This window comes from Camelina sativa, chromosome 17 (assembly GCF_000633955.1).
Source record: "Camelina sativa cultivar DH55 chromosome 17, Cs, whole genome shotgun sequence".
Taxonomy (NCBI): Eukaryota; Viridiplantae; Streptophyta; class Magnoliopsida; order Brassicales; family Brassicaceae; genus Camelina; species Camelina sativa.
Window position 1 is genome coordinate 15,320,330 of NC_025701.1, and position 15,784 is coordinate 15,336,113.

Consider the following 15,784-nt stretch of genomic DNA (forward strand, 5'->3'; position numbering starts at 1 on the left):
GATTAAAGCGTTTGCTTGGCGCGTTCCAAGTGTTTTATTGTGTGTGTTGAGTTCTCTTTACCTTTACAATTGGTATCAGAGCGAGCACTTGATAAAAGGTTCTGGTATCTTTTTCAACAGGTGAGATCTTGCGACTAGGGTATGGAGAAATCACTGGAGATTGTTGTGTTACAAAGACCATCGAAACTGAATCCAAAATGTTTTGGTTACTGGAAAGTCTCAATCAAGCAAGTCATCTCAAGCATTGGCATGGAAGCTTGGCTTGCGGTGGAAAACGGCTGGTCTCATCCAACTGAGAAGAATGAAGAAGGCGAACTGGTCCGGAAACACAAAGAGAGGTGGACAGCTGAAGAGAAGGATGAGTCCAAGCACAACTCACAGGCGTTGTTGGTCATCTTTGAATCTTTGCCAAGAGATATATTTAACCAAGTTCAAGATTGTGTGTCAGCCAAGGAGGCATGGGACATTCTGGTCATCATGTTTGAAGGCTCTTGCCGAGACAGGCGCACAAGGCTGGGCAATCTTGCATCTGTTTTTGAGAGCTTGCAAATGACTGAAACCGAATCTGTGACAGACTACAGTAGTCGGTTGAGTAGTATTGCCCAAGAATCTGTTGTTTTGGGGAAACGATACAAGGACAAGAAGCTGGTCAAAAAATTACTCCGAAGCCTTCCTGACAAGTTCCAACTGCACAGATCTGCTATTGATGGGTCTTTGAACTCTGATGAGCTCAAGTACAATCAAGTTGTCGGGATGATGGAGGCTTTTGAGATGTTACAAAAGAAGAAAGAGAAGATAAATGCTAAGTCAGTTGCTCTCAAAGCTATAGAGGAACAGAGACTTGCTAAATCTCAGGAGCTTGAAGAAGATAACAAAGGTGAAATTCTGAACAACTTTGCAGCTCTGCTGGAAGTCATCGAGGAAGATGAAGGAGACGAAGCTCTGTTGTCAAAAGAAGGTCTTGACAAGAAGATTAAATCTGACTCAGACGGAGAGGAGGATGACTTGTCAATGGAAGATAAGATGGGGCTTCTTATTCATACTATTGTGCAAAAAACTCAAGATAACAGTGAGTTGTCTGCCGAGAGAGATACACTTCAGATGAACATTGCAATGCTGTCTAAGGAACTGAGTGAAGAAAAAGTCTAGTCTCTGCGTCTTGAGAAACAATTGGAGGAACAACTGAAGAACATCAGGATGCTGAGTAAAGGAACTAAAGATCTGGACATCTTGCTCAGTACTGGAAAATCAAGCACTGCAAAGTATGGTATGAGATATCAAGGAATCAACTCTGACAAGTTCACGCAATTTGTAAAAGGGCAGAACTCTGAGCCAAAACTCCAAGAACAACCTGTTGCATCATACAATCAACATAATCAGTTTTCTAAGGTGAACCCGCATCTCAGGCGGATGAGTATGCAGCGTGAGGTGTCTGAAAGACAGTCTTATGGTTCACATAGTTACCAACAGCCTGCTCAGCGACCTGTTGGTCTTAGCAGGAAAAGAGGATGCTGGTATTGTGGTCATCAAAATCACTATAAGGCCCAGTGCTATAAGTTTCAGAATCGTGTGATAAAACTAGTGCAGAATGATAGTTTCTATCCAGCTGTTAGAAGAGTTAGTCAAGGGTATGTCAGGAAAGATGATCTCTACAGACATGTTGCATACACAGCGAATAGAACTGAGGTTGATTAGACTAAATGGTATTTTGACAGCGGATGCTCCAGACATATGACAGGTGCTCTTGATAATTTGTCTCATCTAGAAAATGTTGTTGGAGGAAGAGTTACGTTTGGAGATGGAGGAAAGGGCACAATCCAAGGAAAGGGTGAAACTAGTGGTGACACTCAACCACATCTGAAGGACGTGTTCTTGGTGGATGGATTGAAGGCCAATTTGATTAATGTCAGCCAGTTGTGTGATGAAGGTTTGGTTGTTACCTTTACCAAGGAGGGTTGCAAAGCCATTGATCAACAAGGGTCTGTCAAACTCAGAGGAAGACGATCTGGGAATAACAGCTATATGTGGAAATCTGAAATGCAATGTTTTAATGCCACTGCGGAGTTAGACACTGAGTTGAGGCATCAGAACCTTGGTCATGTGAATGTTCACACAATGTTGAAGTTGGCTAACCAAGAAGTTGCACGCGGACTGCCCAAACTGAAGGATGATCCACACTGTGTATGTGGTCCATGCAACAAGGACAAGCAGATAAAAGCATATCATGGGTTTCTAACAGACATTCGCACAAGTCATACTCTACAGTTGGTTCACATGGATCTGATGGGGCCTATACAAGTTCAGAGTATATCTGGCCGAAAATTCATCCTTATGATGATTAATAGTGAGAAGTGTTCAATCAAAACCATTCGAAGCGATCATGGTGGTGAGTTTCAAATCGACAAGTTTGAGCAAGTCTGTGAGCATCAAGGCATTATTCATCAATACTCTGTACTCTGTTTGTGGTTCTGTTAATGATGCGTTGGACGTGTTCGACGAAATGCCTGAGAGGGATTCGGAGAAGGGAACAAACCAGATGGGGAAATATTCAACAAAGTCTTCGCTGCGTGTGGTTTGATCGGAGATGTTGAAGAAGAATCATTTCAGTTTGCGTCTATGTGCAGAGACTATGGAATCGTACCTTCCATGGAACACTATCAGAGTGTTACAAAGATGTTGGCAACATCTGGTTACTTGGATGAGGCACTGGACTTTGTTATGAGAATGCCGATGGAACCAAGTGTTGATGTGTGGGAAACACTCATAAATCTTTCTCGGGTTCATGGAGATGTTGAGCTTGGAGATAGATGTGCTGAGCTGGTTGAGAAGTTGGATGCCACGAGATTGGACAAAGTGTCGAGGGCAGGTCTTGTAGCTACCAAAGCATCGGATTTTGTGAAGGAGTCACCGAGCTGTCGGTCGTATGAACGGTATTCTTATACATGGAGACCGGAAGATATTTCACATGAAGAAACAAATATCATCTACGAGACAATAATGAGTTTGAGGTCACAAATGAAAGAAATGGGTTATGTTCCTGATACGAGGTTTTATCGTACTTTAATCCTGGTGATGGAGAATAAAGTACGGATTTATGGTTACAACGAGGAACTCGCGGTTGTTAGAAGACTTCTTAACTCAAAACCTCTATCTTCAATCACTGTGCTAACTAATATGCGCATTTGTAAGGATTGCCACAATGTAATGAAGTTGATGTCTATGATAACTGGCAGAGAACTGATTAAGCGAGATGCAAAGAGATACCACTACTTCAAAAACGGCGTCTGCCGGTGCAACGATTACTGGTGAGCTAAACTGATCATTTTCCTCTACTCGAATATGTTTTCAATCAAAACAAGTTGAAATCAAGAGTATCTAAACTTATAAAGACATCTTTTTCTAGATCATTTATATTAGCAGTATGTTTATAGATTTGGTTAAATGATCATCAAGTTACTCGTCCTTGGATGCCATCCAAATCAATACCATGGAGAGAAATTGATGTAAATAAGTTCAGAAAAGTGTTCAACCAAATTGAAACGAAAGAGAATTTGATTCAGTGTGCACTATGACAGTTTCATATAGAAAGGTATAGTTCAAGTTTGACAAACATTCATATAGATGTGTTTTTGGATCTATGTTAACGATGATAATAGTAAGGTTTCAATGTGCATAGTTTTTGATATTACAATGACGAGGAAGACAACTCTACTGTGGAGTTTAAGATCATGGATTCTAGGTATAATGGGTAGAGATCACAACCCGAAGCAGAGGAGTTCACTGTTGTTGTCATTTGATGATCGGTCACACCATACGTGCTCGAGCTACCATGTGTATTAATGTCCCTCAGCTTTGAGATGCTCCAGTTGGGTCCATATAAACCAGGACTTGACATAACCTGGGTAATTTCGATCTCTCCCTCTAGCATTTGCACAGCCTCTGACATTGTTGGCCTTAAGGAAGGTGATGAGTTTATGCAAACAAGAGCAACTTTGATCATCCTTACTGCTTCATTCCTGTTGAACTCACCTTCGAGCATTGGATCTACGATCTCCATTATGTCCCCTGTCTGTTGCAGCGTCATCGCCTGAGATTTCATGTAAGAACCAGTTTCAGTAAACTTATGGAAACAGATCGTAAAATTGATTCAACTGAAAATGGGCTAGAGATAGTATAAAGCTCCACGGTTACCCAATTGATAAGAGAGACGTTATCAGAACTTCCCTGCTGTTTTGTATTACTCTTTCCACTAACAATTTCCATTGCCACAACACCGAAGCTGTACACGTCTGCTTTCTCTGTTAGTTGACCTCATAATGCATATTCTGGAGCCATGTAACCACTGCAGCATTAGAGAAACCAAGAATGAGATATTTCTTCAGCCATGATTGCGGTTTAGTTTCATGTTATATCCTTACATGGTTCCTGCAATTTTTGTGCTAATGTGACTGTGTTCTGCTTCATGGAGCCTAGCCAACCCAAAATCAGATATCTTTGCGTTAAGGTCGGCGTCTAGAAGCACATTAGTTGTTTTTATGTCACGGTGAACCATCCTTATGGCTGATCCTTCGTGAAGGAAGGCAAGACCTCTTGCTATTCCGACACAGATTTTTTGTCTTGCTGCCCAGTCCAGTTTCAAGGAACCCTTTCCTGGCAATGGATGTTAACCAAGGTGAAATTACATATATGTGCACATGAATTGGACTTAAAACGTCTGGAAAAGCTGAGTGACTTTTATTTACCAAGCAGCTGAAGAGCAAGGGAGTTATTTTCCATGTACTCATACACGAGAAGCAAGTGATTCTTCTCGACACAGCAACCATAAAGCTTGACAAGGTTTGGATGATTCAGACCTGAGATCATTCCTATTTCATTCACAAATTCGCGGTTTGCTTGGCATGACTTGGAAGAAAGCTGCTTCACTGCTATGATAGTTTTCCATCTGACAGCTCTCCCTGCATTAAGTTTCTTATATCAGAAACCCAAAGCAACAATAATCTACATTTTGGAAAAACTTTGCATCTTACTTTAAATACGGATCCGAAGCCTCCTTCTCCAAGTTTGTTGGCTTCATCAAAATTGTTTGTTGCAGCTTGTAGTTGCCTCCAAGTAAAGCAAAGCGTTTGCAGACCCTGTGCTCTCAGTTCTATATACGTGATCACGTTCACAACAGACAATCATTATACTAATGGCTAAAACATATGGATTGCCTTCTTGGAACCAATTCATACGCTGTGAATTCTTGAATACCTCGTTCTGTTATGTTCTTGTCTCCTCTGCATATTTTCCATGCATATATTCCCAAAGCCGAGAGAATAATTGTTACCGAAGCAACCGTGACCCCAACAATTAAGGGATACTTAGTATGATGTTCTGTTTTCTCCGCTGCAAACGAGACAATAAAAGTGTAAATATATATACTCCAAGCGACAAGAAAATATCTTTAACGAAGTAGTTTCTTTTTGATTTTGGACCTCCACATCGTGGCTCCTGACCTGAGAAAGTTTTGAAAGATGAATATTAGCTTTAGGTGGACACTTGAGAGTGAAACAAGTCAATGTGAAGAAAGACTGAAAGACACAAAAGCAATAAGATGCAGAGTAAGTTGCTAAAGCAGAGACTTTAGATAGTCAAATAATGTGGATTTTCAAACCAGCAGAGGGGAAGAGTACACTTACTGTGACACGAGGAGATAGCAGAAATAAGAGGACCATAATTTCCTCTTTCAGGAATGAGGGTTGTCCCTTTCCCCGCCCAATACAACCGAATCTCTAACATATTATCCGTCACATTCACAGCTTTCTTTTCTTTCATAATAGGTTTCAGAGCTCCATTAGCCTCCTCTTTGATGTTAAAGTCTCTCAAGAACAATTTCCCCTAACAGGGAAGAAAAAAAAAAACAAAAGCAAATGAATTTCAAATCTTCAGTAAACATGCGTCTGCCAAGAAAGCTTTACCTGAACATAGACATCAAATATGCGTCTGCCGAGACGCTTGTATAGTTCTTCATCAGAAAACTGAATCTCCATAAAATGAAGCTTCACATCGTAAGCTCCATTTTCCAAGCAGAACGCGTAATACACGAGGGAGAGAGCAGATCGACGTGCAGTCGTATAAATATCAGGATAATCTCCAGGTAGACTAGTTGAAAGGATGTACTGATCCTCACTATCATCTTTAAACACACCTGTGTTACTGATTCCCCAGTTGTTTTTGAAGTGCTGATTCGTTGCAGCACTGAGTTTGTAGTTATCAGCTTGATAAGTGATTTTATGAGAAGAGTTTGTAATTACTATGTTGTCTCCACCACAATTTATATGTAGAAATCGCTGATCTACAACCCCAATCATGATTATCAGTTTATCACCATCAGCTAAAAGAGAGACTTATGTACTAAGCTAAAAGCACTAAGCATTATGTACTTACAACTAGTGCAGCTTATTGGACCAGCGCATGGGAGAATCCCGGTTCTGTATAAAAAGACTATCAAAATAAGTTTTATATGTTCTTGTTGCTTAATTGCTCCAAGGTTAGATAAAAAGAGTGTACTTACAAATTTGTCTTCAAATATGAGCTCCGGTATGTGTTAATATTACCGATTCAACAGAAAGTGAAAATACAAACTTCAACATGCATGCGCAGCTTGTATCATATCTACCAAGAAATCATGTTCGTACCTCTTATCCTTGCAGCTAGACGACCATGAGAAATTGTTGTAAGAGAGATCACTGTGAGAAATAACCAAAATAGAAACAAGAAGACAAATAAGTTGAACCAGAAATATCTCAAGTGATATATTGATAAGGGAAAAGCCTACACGTACATATTGGATTTGTCATTGAGAAAAACACTAGATTCAACGGTTCCAGAAAGCCTATTTCCAGTCAAATAGCTGAAAGAACATGTGTGAAAAAACGATGCATACTTGATCATGATACTGTTGTATTCACTTAAGGTTTCAACTCTTTGACATTCTGAATCTCAGAATATAGCACTTACGTATATATTGGTGTGTTTCGTACTCCATGAATTTCACCAGTCAACTTGTTAAACGATAAATCACTGCAGCAAACATGTTCCTAATTAGACTCTCTCATACATGCATATTTATTTATGTGCTTACCCATGATATAGTCCAGTAAATATAAGCATATAAATGAACAATGTAATGAGATTACCTAACGTCCTCAACACGTAAATGTGGAGTATATTAACTGACAAGTTTCAACCTTGTGACAAGAAAGAACTTACAGAGTCCTTAGCTCTGGCTTACTCCAAATGTAAGAAGGAATCAAACCATACAAACTCACATTCCTCAAAATTCTGAAACAGACACAAAGATATTTGTTAGAAATTTTCAGATAGAAACAAGCCTCAAGACAAGAAAATTAAAGATTACTAGAAAAATAAATACAAGGTTTTGATGGTGTCGCTGGTTATATTTGGAAAAGAGTTTATCCCACTCGTACCACTAATAATCCTGCATGAGTATATCGCTTAAAACATTAGTCTTGTTTCAACTTTATGTCCTTATTGATATTATCTAAGTAGTTACTTACAGTTTCTTAAGTTTTGTTAGGCGGCCAACTTCAGGAATAGGTCCTTTCAGTCCACTTGCGGATAAATGTCTGTTGAGTGTTGATCATAACCAAAAGAACAAGTTAGGCGGTGCAGAAACACAAACTATATATAAGAGAAATTACAATAATTTAGTAAAGGACAAGCTTACAACTCTCGAAGCTGAGACCAGTTGCCAATATATCCTGGGATGATGCCAGTAAAGTTATTGTCACTTATCCTGCTGCATAATGAAAATATACAACTAGTTTAGAGCTATTCATATAGTAAGGCAAAGCATTTTGCAAGTGTCAAATCAATTTACAACCAAACAATCCGTACTAGGAAGAAACAACACATATCTAAAATCGAGGACTAGATTCAACTCAAAGGCTTTAAAATCAAACATATTTCAGTTTACTCTAAATTCTAAAAATAAACTTCTTCTTGGAAGCGACCAGCAAAATGTATCCATGTCCTCAAGAACTTCAAGAATTTACTATAATCTTTAATTCCAGTTACGTACGAAGAAAAAAAAATGCTTTTAAAATTTTCCATTTCCAAAGTAGACAAACACAACTTACAAATCCTTGAGGTTAATCAGTTTAGCGAGAGAGCTAGGTAGGCTTCCCGTAAATCGATTGGATCCAAGTTGCCTGAAAAAGCCAGTTTTAGAAAAGCTCAATACCTAAAGACTCTTGCGGTTTTTCAAAATTGGTTACGATGTAAAAGGTCTTACAAATTTTCAAGGTTGATCAAGTTACCAAGCTCATCAGGAATCGGACCAGAGAACTGGTTTGCTTCAATTCCTCTGGAAAATAATAATGCAAGTAAATGGCACATAACTACGTACGGGCCGGTAAAAAAAATTTGTGTGACGTACAAGAATGTTAGATTCTTGAAGTGTTGTAATCCACGTGGTAAGTTCCCAGACAAATTATTTGCGCAGACCGAGCTGCGAGAAATATCAACGTTACTCGCAAATCATGAGGATGAAGCATCAGAGAGAGAGAGAGAGCAAACATGGTGGTGAGGTGTGGCATTGAAGCCCACTCCATCGGGATTGAGCCAGATAGGTAGTTCCGGCACAATTCGCTGCAAATAAGAGGAAAAGCAAGGTTGAAAGTTTGTTCATGCTTCACTTTGGTGATTCTCGCGCTAGTCGCTACAGGATTTGTTGATTTCTCCATATCTTTTGTAGGTTTCAAATTTTTATACTTGAAGCATTCAGAAACGAGGGGAATCTCAAACAGTAAGAAAACAGAGTATTTCAGGTTTGATTTACTGCAATTCAGTTTCAGTTGAGAATGATTTAGGTGATTGACTAACAAGTCATAGATATGTAACAAAGAAAATGGCCATCATTGGTCACTTTTACTTATGCCAATCATTTGAATTATTGTTATCCCATTTTTAATAAAACGGAAGAACACAACTTCAAATTGGTAGAACATATAATATTAATATAGGTTATAACTAAAATCTATTATTTGATAGGTTATATGGATTAATTATTTGATAGGTTATATAGATTTAGAATTAGGATCCTCATAAAAATAAATTCTAAAGAATAAAATAGAATTTTCAAAGAATATTTAACTAACCATATATATATAGTCAAAAAAATCTCAGAAATTAATCATTCTTCCACAGATTACAAGTGATTTCCGATTATACTAAAAATAAAATCTTACTTTAGTTTATCAGAAAATTATACTTAGTCAAAATTTTAATATTTAAATTTATTTCATATATTTCTTTTGTTGAATTGTATAGTTTTATATACTATAATAAAAAATTTAAATAATTTAATTTGGAATCTTTAAAAATAGTTTAATTTGATATTTTTAAGAATATCATAAATATATGATAGGTCAAAAAGTTAAAAATCATAAACACTTTAATTTGATTTGTTATAGCACGGGTCAATTATATGTCACTATAATATGAAAAAATTTCAAGAAATATGATTTCTTGCTAGAACACGGTTAAAATTTCAAAAATATGATTTGTCGGATTAAATTTAAGTTTGGAATCATATTGTTTGGTAGGCTTTCTCGGTCACAATGATTTTGACAAATATACGTTACATATTTGGTCCTAAAATTAGTATGCGTTATACTATAGGTTAAATCATAGAATTAACAATCAAAATACAATATATAATTTTAAATACTAAACAAATCAAATAAATTAACAAAGAAAATTAATTTTATCACACAACTTAATCCGTGTTCCATCCAAAAAAAACTTTAAAACAAATAAAATAATCACATATACGATGTTTTAAATAAAAATTACCAAATAAACAAATGGAAAGAATTTCAACCCGTGCTCTAGCACAGGTGATATTCTAGTCATAGTATTAATTAAGGAAGCCTATTACATAAACTATTTTTTATTCCTGAAAGATGTTATTTATTCTCTTATGCAAAACGTCTAATTTTGTCATTATGAGTTATACTTTTTAGCCAATAAATTAGATCTGCACGGAAAAAAAATCTAACATACTTATATGTTACGGAAAAGCAATACTATATGTTACGAACATAGTGCATTTGTTACGTAATGAATAAAGAATAAAATAATTAAAACTATATTTAGGTTTTTTCGTTACTATTTTTTTTTTCAATTTATGTAAGTTTGATATAACCAACGAAGCAAGTAACGTAAAGAAGAAGTCAAATAGTTTAGTTGTGTTTTTTGGTTGAACTCACATCCTTTGCAAATATCGAAGGTCGGCCAATTCATGTGGAAGTTTCCCTGGAAGGCTAAGGGTCTTGAGCTCTCTGTTCTCGCTCAAATGCAACCAGAAAATAGAATTTACGACAAAAAAAAAATTAGTAACAAAAGAGAATTAAAGTATACTAATGAAGAGAAGACAGAACAATTAAAATGAAAATATTTATTTATTTATAAAAATGAAAATATTTTTCCTTTGATTCTAGGGATAACTGATAAAGTCGTAGAGTAACTAAATAGTAGAGATATATAAATATAATTGACCAAAATTCGTTTTGATGTCCAAGTTCACGAATGCGTGATGTTTCTTGTCCCCTAAAGTTGTTGATGACGGCGACGACTCCGTTAACACTGAGGTCCGGACGAAGACGAAATATTCTCGATCCTCTAGTATTTTTTTTGAAAAAGGCCTCAAAACAACGTGCATTATTGCATGACCAGTTCATATCCCACTCCCGGTGGCGTTCAACTCACCGTAATTATTGGCATGATGAGTGATGACAATAAATTCTAAAATAGTGATAGCCAATGAGGCAATGACGGCAAGAAATCTCGTCCGTTGCTATTTAAAAAATGAAGATGGGTTAAAGGATTTAGATGACAAAATAACTGTCGCTATATATATATATATATATAACAAGTTTTCATATAATCACGTCGGCAATCTAATTAATGATAGAAGGACGACCACATGTAGTTTAATAATTTGGAATATTGTTCTCGCCTTGTCATTTGGGTTTGAATCTATCGTGTGAACTATAAACGACGACGGAAGAAAAAATTGCTAAGAAAAAGGTATTAAAGACTCTAGTTTTCTAAGTAAACGCATGGCAATAAAGGCATTGTCAAATGTTATTGTAGTAAAGTGCAATTCAATGGCGCATGTGGCGTACGTAAGGTTTCTTCTTTTTTTTTTTTTCGTTTTTTTGTGGCAATAAAAAAATGAAATGGTCTAAATTAGGTCTTGGCATTTTGGTGTTCAGGTCGGGGTCAGGTTCGGGTAATTCGGGTTCAGGTTTTTCGAGTTTACAAATATAGGATCCGAACAAGTGTTCATATAATTTTGGGTCGGGGTCAGGTTCGATTCTTCTCGGGTTCGGGTTATTTGGGTATTGACTTTAAGAAACCTGTAATGTATCCAAAATATATTCGGTTATGGATAATACCTACTCGAACATATCCAAAGTACCCACAAAAACCTGAAAAGTACCCAGAAAACCCGAATAACCCGAAAAACAAATGAAACTGCATAACATGAAATCTTAAACAAATGAAACTGAGCATATCATGTCTCGCAAAACAATTCAAACACATACCATGTCTCGTAAAATAAGCATCCCAACAAAGAAAAGCATATCTTAAAATCTTAAACATCCCAACAAAGGAAACAAAACTTAAACATCCCAACATAGAAAAGCATGTTTCGCAAATGAAAGAAAAAAAGAAAGAAGAATCATCCCAGCATGTCAGCCTTTAACACATTATCCATAGATCATGACCTGTTACATCAAACTAAATATTTTAAAAACTAAGCCTCACTTGAAAGAACAAAAATATGTAAGAGCTGAACTTATCGCCAAGTATAATGTCTTCTCATGAGTCTCTGAGTTCTAATTGTTTTCATTTTGAAACTCTGAAAACAAACAAAAACAAAATGTTAGTAAACCCAACGATGAAGCTAACGGCGGACTTAGGTTTTGGGTATGGGTTTTGGTTTATAAAACCAAAAGATTCTTGAAATCGGACAAAATCAGGCAAGTTCGACATGGTTATGAGTTTTTAGGAAGATTCACAATGATTTAGAGAGGGAGAATAAGGCAAACGGTTTTATGAAATCAAATCATCGCTGATTCATAAGGGATAAGGTGTATATGCTGTATAATTGTACTCGGGTTCAAACAGATATCGTCGGTTCCTCGGGTTCGGTTCAGGTAATATCCGATACCTATGGCTATTTGGAAACAAAAATTGAGTGGTTATTTATACAGAAGCGGGTCGGGGTCGGGTCGAGTTTTTGCGGGTCAGGGTCGGGTCGGTTCCTCGGGTTCGGTTTATTTGCCCAGGCCTAGTCTAAATTACGACCCGTTCCAATTACTAGCACGAACGCTGTGAGATAGCCTTAATTTCACACTTCTATCGAGCTGCACATGCATAATGTTGTAGCCCACCACAATTAAGAACACTAGCGAGTAGCGTAGATATAACTAGACGAAAATTTATTGGGTTCACCCCTCTCTAATTTCCTTCCTTTTAATTAACCAATCAAAATTTAATAATATATCATGTTATATCATATTTAAAAATAAATTAAAATTAAAATCAAAAAGACAAAACTATTTAAAGAACAAAATTCTACAGATGTTTTTGAAGGAAATTATGTTGGTTTGGGTTTATAATGGAAGATTATGGTTTAGATTTTATAATTAATCAAAATTATATGTTGATTTGAGTTTATAAAAGAGTGGTTAGGGTTTAAATTTTATAATTAAAAGAAATTATATGTTGGTTTGGTTTTATAAAAAAATGGTTAGGGTAGGGTTTAGATTTTACTATTTTAAAAAATTATATTTCGGTTTGGGTTTATAAAAGAATGATTAGGATTTAGGGTTTAGATTTCATAATTAAAATAAATTATATGTCGGTTTGAGTTTATAAAAGAGTGGTTATGGTTTAGATTTTACAATTAAAAAAAATTTATGTCAGTTTGAGTTTATAAAAGAGTGGTTAGAGTTTAGATATCATAATTATATAACTATAAATAATATTAGGATTAATGATTTTAAAATTGATTTTTTTTATTTAGATAACATTAATATTTTTTTATTTAGATGATATTAATTATTTTGGTTTGTTTAATTTCCTAACTCCTATTTTGTAAACCCAAAACCTACATAATTTCTTCAATAAAAATCTACAGTATTTGCTTTTAAATTTTTTTTGGTCTTTTTTATTTTATTTTACTTTATCTTTTTAATATGATATGACATGATATTTTGATTGGTTAATAAAGCCGAAGTGAATAAGAGAGGTGAACACCAAAGAATTATCCTAATTAGACGGTTCGCTTTACTATCTAGCAATAACAATGGGCTTGTCACTTGTGTACACATCATAAGCAGATTCAGAGGATGATCTTAATCAAGAGTAATCAGAAGACAACGACGATGGCTTGAAACGCAAGTCATTTCAGTACTCGTTTTTCTTTTTCAAGAGAAAAGTGTTAAGAAGAAGATAATATATAATTTATGAAGAAATTTGTTTCTACGTCATTTATGTAAACAATAAACCCTACAATTGGTTAAATGATCATAGAGTTACTATTTCTGTCTTTCATGTCCATTTTATGGCATCCGAGTCAATCTAATGAAAATGAGTTCGGAAAAATGTTCAACCAAAGTGAAAAGAAAGGGATTTTGATTCAGCAAGTAATCGCGGAATCAGAGGATTCAGTTCCGCACCTTGAGCATCAAGTTCCTGTTATCAAGTAACCGGGATATGATCACGATTGTACATTTATTGTAATTAGATATTCTCATATCTTATGTCATTGTATAAAAGCTATGTAACCTCATCATCGAAATACATTCAGAAATATTCTTTCCATCGTTCTCGATTCTTTATGGTATCAGAGCAAAATCTCTGATTTACTTTCTGAAACTACCCAAAAACGACGATGACGACCACAAACGATGGATCATCACCACCGATGAACCTAACCCGGAACCCGACAACGACAACGACAACGACAACGGAGGTCCGACGAACCATATCTCCGTACGACTTGACAGCTGCCGACAACCCCGGAGCGGTGATTTCTCACCCTTTGCTCACAGGCACGAACTACGATGAGTGGTCATGCGGTATGAAGACGGCGTTGTGTTCTCGCAAGAAATTTGGATTTCTTAATGGAGCAATCCCGCGACCAGAAGAAGGCTCTGCGGACCTTGAAGATTGGTGGACAATCCAAGCACTCCTCGTGTCTTGGATCAAGATGTCGGTCCAACCGGCACTTCGTTCGAACATCTCTCACAGAGATGTTGCGAAAGATTTATGGGATCACTTACAGAAGCGATTCTCGGTGACTAATGGACCTAGAGTTCAACAAATCAAGGCAGACCTCGCATGCTGCAAACAAAGGGGACTCACTATCGAGACTTACTTTGGAAAATTGACTCGTATTTGGGATAGTATGGCGAGCTATCGTCCATTGCGTTTGTGTAAGTGCGGCAAGTGCGAGTGTGACCTTGGTATACATGATTCGAGTTTGGCAAACATTCATAAGAGATATATACTTTTTCTTTTGGATATACATTAATTTAGCTTAACTATATAGTAAAGTTTCACACAACTTTAATGATAAAACGATCTATAACTTTAGGATAACCTCACAAGCCTCTGAAGTGATAAGAGACAAGACATGTACAGCTTTTAATTTTACTGTGACGAGGATGGTAATTATACGGTTGGAGTCTGGATCACGGATTGTGGGTATAATGGGTAGAGATCAGAAACAGAGGATTTTATTGTTGTTGTTGTTTGGTCGGTCGTTACACCAGACGTGCTCGAGCTACCATGTTTATCAAGGTCGCTCAGCTTGGAGAAGCTCCAGTTGTGTCCATATAAACCAGGATCTGACATAACCTGTTTTATTTCGATCTCTCCCTCAAGCATTTTAACAGCCTCTGACATTGCTGGCCTCAAGGAAGGAGATGAGTTTGTGCAAATGAGAGCAACTTTGATCATTCTTACGGCTTCATCGCTGTTGAACTCACCTTCGAGCTTTGAATCTATGATCTCCATTATATCTCCTGTCTGTTGCAGCGTCAGTGCCTGAGTGTTGATATAACAACGGGTTGAAGTTAACTTATGGAAACAGATATACTGTACATAATGGGCTAATTAAAAAGAAAGAAAAGCTCCATTGTTACCCAATTGATAAGCGAGACGTGATCAACACTTCCCTTCTGGTTCGCATTATGCTTTCCACTAACAATTTCCATTGCCACAACACCGAAGCTGTACACGTCTGCTTTCTCTGTCAGTTGACCCCATAATGCATATTCAGGAGCCATATATCCGCTGCAGCATTAGAGAAACCATGAATGAGCTAGGTATTTCTTAAGCAATGATTGCGGTTTTAGTTTTACGTTCTACTTCTATATATACTTACATGGTTCCTGCAATTTTGGTGCTAATGTGACTGTCTTCTGATTCATGGAGCCTAGCCAACCCAAAATCAGATATCTTTGCATTAAGGTCAGCGTCTAGAAGCACATTTGTTGTTTTTATGTCACGATGAACCATTCTGATCGTCGATCCTTCATGGAGGAATTCAAGTCCTCTTGCGATCCCCACACAGATTTTTTGTCTAGCTGCCCAATCTAGTTTTGGAGACATCTTTCCTGACAATGGGATGTAAACAAAAGAGGAATGTTATATCACTTTACAAGTAATGAATAAGATTTTTTTTTTTTTTTTTTTTTTT

General features: G+C 36.6%; 1 protein-coding gene and 1 pseudogene across 1 annotated transcript; both read right to left on the minus strand.

The window, feature by feature from the left end:
• LOC104759510 lies at positions 3,618 to 11,654 on the minus strand (annotated as a pseudogene).
• LOC104759512 (probable LRR receptor-like serine/threonine-protein kinase At1g29720) lies at positions 14,682 to 15,696 on the minus strand. Its single transcript, XM_010482424.1, has 3 exons — positions 15,470 to 15,696; positions 15,228 to 15,378; positions 14,682 to 15,129 (listed from the first exon to the last, which is right to left on the minus strand). Exons 1-3 carry the CDS (start codon positions 15,694 to 15,696, stop codon positions 14,755 to 14,757), a joined length of 753 nt encoding a protein of 250 aa, XP_010480726.1. The 3' UTR covers positions 14,682 to 14,754.

Excerpts from the sequence above, each read along its gene's own strand:
- LOC104759512 (XM_010482424.1), bottom strand. The coding sequence starts at position 15,696 with ATGTCTCCAAAACTAGATTGGGCAGCTAGACAAAAAATCTGTGTGGGG. Across the intron at positions 15,379-15,469 it reads ACCAAAATTGCAGGAACCAT|CGGATATATGGCTCCTGAAT; the intron begins GTAAGTATATAT and ends CTAATGCTGCAG. Across the intron at positions 15,130-15,227 it reads ACGTCTCGCTTATCAATTGG|GCACTGACGCTGCAACAGAC; the intron begins GTAACAATGGAG and ends ATCAACACTCAG.